This window comes from Dendrobium catenatum, unplaced genomic scaffold (genome assembly GCF_001605985.2).
Source record: "Dendrobium catenatum unplaced genomic scaffold, ASM160598v2 fragScaff_scaffold_9, whole genome shotgun sequence".
Taxonomy (NCBI): Eukaryota; Viridiplantae; Streptophyta; class Magnoliopsida; order Asparagales; family Orchidaceae; genus Dendrobium; species Dendrobium catenatum.
Window position 1 is genome coordinate 3,121,729 of NW_021318471.1, and position 11,286 is coordinate 3,133,014.

General features: G+C 36.0%; 1 protein-coding gene across 2 annotated transcripts in view; it reads left to right on the plus strand.

The window, feature by feature from the left end:
* The first annotated feature begins 2,105 nt into the window (after positions 1-2,105).
* The window catches only part of LOC110110261 (calcineurin B-like protein 9), a 23,123-nt gene continuing 13,942 nt past the window's right edge, over positions 2,106-11,286 (plus strand). The window contains exons 1-3 of one of the 2 annotated variants that reach the window (XM_020841649.2): positions 2,106-2,449; positions 2,528-2,610; positions 10,018-10,077. In XM_020841649.2, the coding sequence (XP_020697308.1) occupies positions 2,263-2,449; positions 2,528-2,610; positions 10,018-10,077 (330 nt within the window). In that variant the 5' untranslated portion in view covers positions 2,106-2,262. The remainder of the gene's footprint in view (positions 2,450-2,527; positions 2,611-10,017; positions 10,078-11,286) is intronic. The other variant, XM_020841650.2, reaches the window with a different exon arrangement.

The following is an 11,286-nucleotide window of genomic DNA, read 5'->3' on the forward strand; positions in this document are numbered from 1 at the left end:
GGGAAGGCTGAGTAGGGGACAGGTTGCAGGTTCTGAGATTTGAGTCTATATATGTATGCTAGTGCCATGCCACTAGACCGAAGGTCCCGCCCTTATATATCAACTACTCCGCTGACCACTTTTCTTTTCCTAAAATATTACAGAAATATTATAGAGTAAGCACAAACAGCTAAATAGACTCCTACATTCCCACCCCATATATCAATATATATTTTATTATAATTAATAAATTATTTAGATTAAAAGTTAAACATCAGGCGTAACTAAATACTAATAGAAAGTAATTCATATGTTATTCAACATATTGGTGTTGCAAAATATGAATTCAAAAATTACTACTTAACTTTACACATAACATTTGCCTTTGTGCTTTTCACAGGAATGCTTTCATAGGGTTATTAGAATGTACTCATTTTCAGAGCTATCACTTATACTTTTCACAGATAAACTTCATAGAGATATCAAAAATAACAAAATGTTCACATTATCAAAATATCACTCACTTAAACTTGATTTATCATAATATACACAGAAGTTTTAGAATTATTATAATACGTTCAAAATATAATTTGTACTTAACTCATTAAATTATCTGAATATGCGACGCATTAATATACTATGCATATGCCCCAATATATGTTTATAACTTCACTTCCACTTATAATTCTCTTTAAACTTCTCACACATACATATAGCAACTGGGGCTAGAATAGAATAGAAAACATCTCACACCCGCATACAACAAATGAGGACAAAATTCCATCAACATCAACATAAAGCACATGAACCAAAAAATAAACATGTAGGGCACTTCAAATATCACAAATAATGCACTGTTTACATTTTTTCCTTTACTAGAATCTCCTCTAAATGACATGCTATGACCATGCAACTTGAACTTTTTAATAGATAATTATAATGTTAACATGATGCTGATGATGCATTAAATGTCAGAAATACAAATTCAGATGTTAATATTGGGGCAAAATGCCTATCATTTAATATTACTTTTTGCAATATTTCATAAAGACATTTAGAACATCATTTTAATGCTTTTATCGAATTGTCAGAAATGTCATATTTAGCTAATATGCACATAAATTTGTACAAAGAAAATTAACATGAAAAATTATAATTTTTTATAGTCAAAATGATCAAAATGATGCATTATATAATATTTTTGTATATATCTTTTTATATACTTATTGGAATTAAAATAAAAAATAGTCATTTAGAAGTCTGTCTCATGCTTGATAAAACTCTTAATTGTCCAAATAAACAAAACCCTTAAGTACTATGATTTTTTTCCCCAAAAAAAAAAAGTACTATGATTTAGATTGACATAGACATGGTAACATACATATGATGACTAATCATTATACCTTTCATTGAATATGTGAGTTAGTGGTATGAATTTGATGTATAATGGAAGATATAAAATTGAGATAAGATTTGGCATAGGGGTTGTGCATTATATCACTTAATTATTTTTAGGGAAATTTACATACATACCACTTAATACTATTTTATTTACATATTTAACACCTAAAATTTTAATATTACATAAATACCACCCATAGTTCATTTTCATATCAAATATGAGTGGTAGGAAAGAAATATAAGTGGTATATTTGATATTAAAATAATATATGGTGGTATGCATGTAATATTAAAGTTTTAGGTGTTAGATATGTAAATAATATGTTATAAAGTGGTATGTATGTAAATTTCCCTTTTTAGGAAAATTTACATACATACCACTTAATACTATTCTACTTATTTTTATTTATATGACATGATATGATATTATAATTGAATTGTTATGATTGATATATGGGAAACACTATATGTTATGATATAATTAGCTATATTGAAGCTTTTGCACCATTCTCAAAGCACAGTTAAATTAAATTTACATAAAATTTTAAAAAAATAATTTTCAGAATTTAGTTTTATAATCAATCAGATAATATTTATTTTAAATAATTACGTTTAGTTTATATACTGTAACTAAACGGCGCTCAGAATGCGAAGATTCGAAGCTGCTAAATTTTAAATCCCAAAAGAAAAGAAATATATATGTTTTTATATTTTTTTGAATGATTCATTCGACAGATAGGATATAGATCGAACCAATCATTTTGGTCGGTTTAAAAAAAAAAAAGTTTGTGGTTCTCGCATAGGTCTCTTCTTCCTTCTCAATTTCATCCCGCATTCGTCGTCAATAAACCAATTTGATCTTGCAATCTTTACTGTGAGGGGATGCAGAGCTCAAGCTTTCTGACGGTGGGGGAGCGCCTCTGTTTCACTTTCCTTCCGCTGATAGCCATCTTTGAATCTCTGATCTTCGTCGTCACCAACTGCTTCGAAAGCCACCCGAAGATTCTCCTTCGAAGCACTCCGCAAGCCCGCCATGATTTTGCCAAGCTCGCAGAGGAATCTCGATGCTGTACGTAACTTGTCTTCTCTTTGATGCTTTTTTTTTTCTTTTTTTTTTAATCTACTGTTTTCTCTTTTTGGTATGTAGTCACAGTGAACGAGGTAGAGGCGCTACACGAGCTGTACAAGAAGCTGAGCTGCTCCATCATCAACGACGGCCTTATTCATAAGGTTAATTTTCCTGCAACTTCATCTCCGGACATATAATATTAATATTTTGAATGTTAAATAAAGTGATATGTATGTAAATCTCCCTATTTTTTTACTTTTTAATTCTGCAGCTGCTTCAGCAGTGAATATAATAGATTAGCAGACTGGAAGACTAAATTGATCTGATGATCAGTGAAAATTTACCCCTTTCCACATCCCTCATTTCAAATCTGGAAGAGGGCAGTGATCTAGACGATGACTATGAGCTGCAGATCTATCGGTTCTTACCGAAAACTTAATTGCACAGAACTGGCTATTTGTTCATTTGTTTAATTATGCATGCATTTCATTTGCGTAATTTGATGATAGACTTTTGTGTTGACATCTAACTTCAACCCGGTCGCACATCACCAAATTAGGCTCCCAAATTACGGTTCCCTCGTATAACCCTCCACACCATGATATCTCTATGAACCAACTGACTTCCGCCTCCGTGCCCTATAATCAATATGCCCCTCCCGCGATTCCGTCTGCCGGCAGTCGAAGCCAGCGTCTACCGATCCATCTACCCGGCGGCAGCCCTAGCCCGCTACTTCCATCCCGCTCCTATTCGCATGCGACCCGAGCCCACAGCACACCGTCCCGGGCCCCAGCCGCCGATCACCTTCGTCCGCACCAGCAGCGGAGGCCGCCCTCGCCGATCCAGAACCCGTCTGCATTCTGCCTCCACACGACCAGATCAGCTCGATCCTGGCCGCAGCCCTGTGTCGACCGAACTCTCGAGTCCATACGCGCAATCCAGCCGCCTGCTCTCCCAATCCGGCTCAGCCAGCCATAAATCCGGCTCAGCCAGGAGAAATTATTGCATCCGGTCAAAAACCGAACGGTCCAAATATATACCGAGCAATACCGAGTCCAAAATACCTAATTTTAGGTGACGTGGCGCGTGGTTATTGATCTCTGAACGCATTCGGACACCGGATTTAATAATTGCTCCTTAGCCAGCCATAGCCCTCGGCCCCGAGCCCTCGGCCCCATCCGATCCGGCCGATTCTAGCCGCCTCTCTCTCTCTCTCTCTCTCTCTCTCTCTCTCTCATATATAATTAAAAAAGAGAGGGATAATAAAAAAAAAAGAATTTTTAAACAGGTATTCATGACCTCGAGCTGTCAATCTTAGATCCGGACGGAAAGAGTCCTATCGAAGACCTGCACTGTTGTATCTTAGATACAGGCATGATTGGCCAATTTAAATCCCATGCGTGATTGATCTTTGATATGAGCGGGAAGATTTTTTAAATTGAAGGCCTCTTGCAGTTGTATCTTAAATCCTGGCAGGATGATTGCTAATGCGAAGATTTCGCGCCGTTGTATCTTAGATCAAGTCATGAAGAACCAACGAAAAATACTTTGTAATCACCATTTGTGGGGAGGGGACGTCGGGAAATTGCCAAAATTTCAAATGACAAAAAGACTCCCTTTTTACACAAATCTTCAAATTCAAATTTTTTTTTTTCAAATCACTCAAGTATCTCACAAAATAATGAAATGATCACTAGTTAATGATTTATCTAGGATATTCAGTTATCATAGAGAACATTTTGGACTCTAAGGCTACTGTTATAGATACATCAGGTGATAATAGGGTTATTGGAACAAATGATGGTTTCTTACTTTCTTATATAAATGGGAGTTGCCATCTCGTAGAAAATAGAGAAATCTGAGCTTTATCAGATGCGATAATTTCAAGCCAATCAAGGGCATCAGCAATTCCTAGGCTTGAATTTATATGGTAAGGTAGTTTTAATGTTCTTAGACATGATGGCTTCCTACAGTAGTTCGATGAAATTCAAACTCACTTATCAACTTGTGTATCCCGAACAAGTTCATGGCCATTACAATATTAGAAATTGGTGATGAAAATCATATAACTCATGAAGAAGGAAAAGGAAAGAGTGAAGCTACCGGATTTCGAACTGAACATATTTACGGCGAATCAAACTTAAAATTAAAAGTATAAATAAAATCTCAAATATCTAAAAGATGAACAGGAGACAAGTAAGGAGCAGTAACAAGATCTTCTAGCTTCGAATGGGTGTATGGCTTTTACAAACTATGTCAAATGACATATATGAATAAGTTAAATGAAGCTACCTAATAACAAGCGACCTATCATCAACACTATAATTCACCTTTGAATAGGAGCAGGGAATTCGTAGTGCCCACAATGATTATTCTACATGCATGAATAAGAAGATCATATCAAATAAACCAGCCTGTCTAGGAATAGTAGGGAATTTCTAGGGCATGTTACAATTCACTTGTGAGTAGGAGCAGTGGATTCATAGTGCACACAACTAGCATGTAGGTTGCACTAAGAAATTCGTAACAAATGATGTAACTCACTAACAAATAAGAACACTATCTTCTAGTGCCCTATTGAACAAACATTCCCTACAAGCTATGTTGAATGATATAATAACTTGAAATATATATCTTCTATGTGTTACAATGGAAACCTAATTTATTTTCACACCATCGGATCTACAACATTTGTATAAGCGGACAGAAAGAGTAATCCTATAATAGATCCAATCTATATACTAAAATATATCCCATATGATAATGGAAATAATATTTGAATAAAGTGTTTTGGATTGATGAATGTAAATTGTATATCTTTTCTAATGAAATTCTTAATTGTGATGTGATTCAGAGCATATGCATCCTTAAATCTTTGTTGATCTTATACGGGTGAAAAAAAAATATATGCTAACCTCCTATAGTTATATCATCTCCTTAAGAACTTAACATGTTTTACATCCTATATCTAGGTATGCAAACAAACTATACCAATATTCCTGGTTCTTGCATTCCTCTGTCGAGATTATACATCACATTACATTTTAACTATACATATGATCACTATGTGCATTAAATAAAGAGCGGGATAATATTCAAAATATCTTTCAACTTTAGAGCATAAGAATTTTGATTAATACTTAATGTGTTATCTACATCATCAATCCAAAATTAAGAAATTAGCCAGACAAGGAAAAAAAGATAAGCAAACACATTTCAATTGAAATCATAGAAGAAAGAAAATACAAGAGAATGATATCACTATGAAGATTCAATGAATCTCCTCTACACTCTTTTTTTCTTAATGTATAGAGTTACTCCAACAAACATGAACTAACACTATAACGATTTTATCAAAAACTTTTTAAAATTCCCTTGTCACCTTAAGAGAGATTTAGTGAAGTATTCTGAAATACACTGAAATTAAACAAGTGATTAAACTCCCCATAAACATAACACGTCGACTATTTATAGGAAAACACAAAGTAGACAACTAGTGTTGTGGCGTTGCTGCGCCCAAAAAATTAACTATTGTTGTTGCGCTTACTAACGTAAATCAGTTACTTAGTGAACAATAGTGTTGTTTAACCGACAAGTCTTTTCCTTGGGCAGTTACAACAGCCATGCTACGACGTTGTTGACTTTCGAATGTTGCGGTGCCATACTAGCAATTTGGGTGCCGAGGGGTGAGAGATTTTAACGTTGCAGCGTTTGAAGATAGTAAGCTGGGCCCTGTGTGGCTGACTTTTTTGTCGCCGCGGCGCTGTCCAATAGAGATGTTGGCGTCGCCATGTCGATATTGTGGTGCTTCAGTGGTGCCTTTGATGGTGCTACAGTGTTGTTTGGTCTGATGCTGCAGCACTGGATGATACTTAGAATTTTATGTCTTAGTCTATATATATATATATATATATATATATATATATATACAATACAACTAAACTGCTCATTTTCACTGGAAATATAACACATAAAATAACACATTATTTACACTTATCAATGAATTATATGATATATTTGATAGGCACAAAGTCTTTTTTGTTAGTTAAGATGGATTCAAATGTATCTCCTTAGACAAAGACTTCCCCAGATCTACATGGTATTCTTGGACGAAGCAACCCATGGCTGCCAATAAAGTGCCTTATGTCAGGTTGGGTCGACTACCTCCTCTAACTATGTAGACCAAGAACCATGACAACTCAGGATGACGGAACCATGGGATCTTTGTCGGGCTCATCTTTGTTTCCCCCATCACCTGTTTTAAATATGTGGTGATAAACATCAAAATTCAAATTCAAACTCAAACCCTAAAACATTTATTATTATACTGGGTTTGCAACCTATGTGACATATCTTACTACTAGTCTTAATTGAAAGTTCTCTCTCATAATTGTGAAGGATAATTAACTATAAGGGCTTGCACTTATAGGAAACTAGAACTCAGATCATAAAGTCCTCATAAAATGAGGGTGAATTCTCTGGGTTGTTCCTTATCTAAAACTCAATCTGTCTTTTGAAAATTTACCTCGGAACCTAAACTTGTTAAATTTCTCCTCGCCCACACAAATAAATCATAGAAAGAGCTAGCGCGAAGAGGCCGGGGTATGAAATTTTTGGAGCCCATAGATTTCTCGCGACTTCATTGAAGATTGGTTTCTCTTTTTATTTTTGGTTAGTTATACATAAACTACAAAAGCAACAAAGTTATTAAACTCCTAATAAATTCATTAAAATTACGGTTTTGAAATAATGCAGACTCTTTAGTAAACTTGGCTAAAGAAATCACATGCATGAATGTTGAGCCTCTATTAATTAGTGTTTACACTCGTTGAGTACTAGAGCCAACAATTTTATGTTCCCCGCACGTAAAGGCATCATCAAATCCAAGCGAACAAGATATAACTCATCAACCTCTCCAATAGTTTGTTCTTGAAAATCAATAAGAGGAACATCAAACAGTTATAAGAAAACGTAAATCCAGTACAACCTCAGAGTCATGATGGCATTGCTTGGAAATTAAAAAACAAGATAATTGGAGGCAACCTTTCATCGACTACTTCAAGAAAATCAAGCTCCTAATAGATAAATTGTTAGCTATATAAATTAGGAAGAGAGCATTGCGGTTTTTGCTTGTAAATAACACATTAACACGTTGTATTGAAGAGTCTTTTAACCAAATATGACTATGATGTTTAGGGATTGTTGACCTATACATGAATGCCAAATATATATATATATATCTCACTGAATGTCCTCCGCACGAGCTCTGCGCATCGCTCTCCACACAAAAGCCATTCAAATCCTGCATATCCCGCAGCTCGGACGTCCGACATCGTGCTTTGCATGAACTCCGCACATCGATGATGTGCTCTGCATGATCTATGCCTCGATCGAGCTTCTGCTTTTGTCGTTAAAATGAGAGATGAAACTCGTTTGCTTCTTCGGCATACAAGGGCTCTCCCAATAACTCGTCATGGTCAAAGTGACCCGATCTCTACCTCCTAGGTTGCAGCAGAATCCATGACACAGCCGAAGTCTTTAGCCACCGTGCCGATCAGAGCTTCCCACACCTGTCAACCTAAAGCCCTCAATCTACTTGATATGCCTATTCAAGCAAATCCTGAATCTCACAAACCGCACCTCCATCGACCTCGTCTCTCAACAGATCGGACTACAGCTGATCCCGGTTGAGCTCCTGCATCTCGATCCTGTCAACTAGCCTCAACCCGTCGAATCAATCGAGCTCCAGACTTCTGATTTTGAACCCCCGAACCTCCTTCCTCTCACTTGTTCGCACTCGATTGCCAATCTTCACTCTGTAGCCGACTTCCGCCCCATATTCTAACCTGTCGACTTGCTATAGCCCCGATAACTGCACTCGATCAAGCTGACAACCTGCCGCAAGCTCTTGATCGAACATCTTGATCTGTCGATTCCTTCAACCATCCGCACCTTGCCCGATCCTTACTCCTTTGTATTGATCTGACCTGTATTGGGCCCGGTCTAATCAGCCGAAGGCCCGATACATTATGAATCACATCTCTTCCCAATTCATTCCAAGACCGGCCTCCTTCGATCCAAAGCACGAAACATGCTGCCCTCACGACTTAGACCGCATTACTCGACACTTTTCCTTGTGTAGATCGCAAAGCTGCCGTAGCCTTCATTGCCTTACTCGATCCCTGTTTCTATGTTGACCCAAGCTCCTGTATACATCCCCTCATTTATTGTTATTATTTTAGTTAATTATTAATATAATTATTATTATTGTATTATAAAAAGGAAAATAAAGAAAAAAAAAAAGCAAAGAGAAAAAAAGAAGAAGAAAAAAAAAGGATATTTTTTTCAAATTTTCATGCCCTCGACACCGACAATGTCGCCAGCCCTTGGTCGCAAAGATATAATCTCCAAATCCTGTTCTGTGTCTTTTGCATATAGGGGTCGTCAAAAAACTGATTATTTATCTTTTATAGTTAGGAGAACAATATTATGCATTTATTTTCCCAATATTTGCTCTTTCTATTTTTCTATTTTTTTCTTCACATAGCCGGTCACTTCCCTCAATCTTTGGTCCATTAACTGGGCTATTTATTCCTATATAATTTGCATTTGGCTTTAAGAGTCTTGTTTCTTTTATGTTTCAACAGAACCATTTGTGCCAAAGAACCTATATGCAACAAATTACAGTATCTAATATGGACATCTAGAATCGCCCATCTTTTAAATGAAAAATGCAAAAACATATGGGGTGACCAAAAAAAAGTATTTTTTCTTTTTTCAAACAAATTTTCATTTTCTTTTTGGTGGTTGCTCAGGGTGATTAGATATGCAATACCTTAAGATTCTTATCACATTATGCACAGGTTCTTACAACATTTAAAAAAAATGATGTTGGACTTTTTTAAGTTTCAAGCTTAGTAATGACCATCTTAAGTATGACCTAAGTAAAATGTAAGATGTATGTGTGATAAACCTAACATGTTCGCAATTATTATATAAAATGGTTTGTGCCAATAGCACCTATTGAGCACAATGTTGTAGAAAACAAGTTTAGTTGATTTGACCATACTAAACGAAGAGAAAAGATGCACTTATAAGACCATCAATGAAACTAATGTTAAAGGCACCGGAAGTTCCTGGATAAAAAGTAATTTAACACAACATTGTGTCAAACTTGCATATGTTAAAGATAACAATGCATGCAACAACAACTAACAAAAGGATGGAGAAGAAGGATCTTAAAGCCAACCCCAAATTGTAGGGGTACTACTATTATTATGATGATTATCTCTGTCTACACATGGTTACATGAACTTTATGTACATGTAGTTATTCAATCACAGTATATGTCTGTTTGAACTTTTGTTGAATTGTAATATCAGATTTTCAAGGGAAAGGCTGCCTTACCTTTTCTCAATCAATAAAATCAACTGTTTTTCCTCTTAAAATGATGCACTGAATTCATATTAGTATATCAAAACTCTGGATATTAGTGGACAAAGTCTTATGTGAAACTAATTCAAAATTGTGGTGAGAATCCATCAGAACTATTTTGAATCATCTTACAGGAAGAACTTCAAATGGCATTGTTTATGACTCCAACTGGAGAGAATCTCTTCCTTGACCGAGTAAGTAGTTAAGTGAATATTCATTTCTTTTATTTCATATATTATCAACAAAGTAGTATATGACTGAATTTTGAAATTCTAGCAATGATCTATCATGAAATGTCTGTCAACAGTGTTGATTCAATTGCAAGTTCATGTGAAGTAGTAGTACGGGTGAGGGTCTAGTATATACTAATGTGAATAAAAATTAGATACACACAAAAAATTACAATCCACATATTTGCAACTCTTAAATTTGGCAAAAAATAGTCACAGTAAATGTGGGAATATCAAACGTACTTTTTCATTCCGACAACAAATGTAATAGTTGTCAAATTATGAAATTTAATTAAAAATAGTGAAGAATGTAAAATTTTAGCAATGTTCAAGATTCATATTACGGAAAGAAATTTAATACATCACATTTGACAAAGCTACAATCACCCACAAACCATTTGTTAAAAAATTAAATAGAAATACCAACGATATAAATCACCAAACAAAAGATTCAAATCTCACATCGATGTTGACATCGATTTTGCCCAGATTTGGGCCCGAACAGTTGACTTGGTCAAATTGACCAAGCCAGACCCTATGGCCCTCCCCGTTGAGTTCAGTGGGTCGAGTCGAGTCTGTCGAGCCCGAGCTTGGACCCTGGGTCAACCCGGTTGACCAAGTCAACCAGGGTTGACCAATTTGGACCTTTTAAGCCTAAAATCAATTTTAAATTTATTTTCATGGTTTCTTGTGCTCGAGCCCCACCCCCTTGACTCCCTTGACTTGTTTGACCAAGTCAATTGTTGACTTGGTCAAACCAAGTCTTAAATAGGTGAAAATCATCTATTTAGAGCCCATTAAAGCCTCATTTAATGCCTTAATCAATTCCAAACGTTTTGGAATTCAAATCCACGACCTAATCACCGATATTTCCCTCCAAATCATATCATGATCGAATCTAGGCCGTTTAAGATAGAGGAGGAGCCTTAAATAGCCAAAAATTAGGTTTTGGAAAGGGGCTTTTTGATCTTGTTCTCTCTCCAAGCCCCCAAAACCCTCTAATATTTCGTGTGAGCATTCTTGGAGAGTTTTCCCATCTTCCCCAACCAAGATCCGACGAGCTCGAGTCGCCGGCGGCGAGAACTCCGGCGAAACCAAGCCCCACGTCCCTTCCGGGCTGATTTCCGCTCGATCCGAGGAGAACCAGGGTTCGACGTCAACTGGAGAAATATT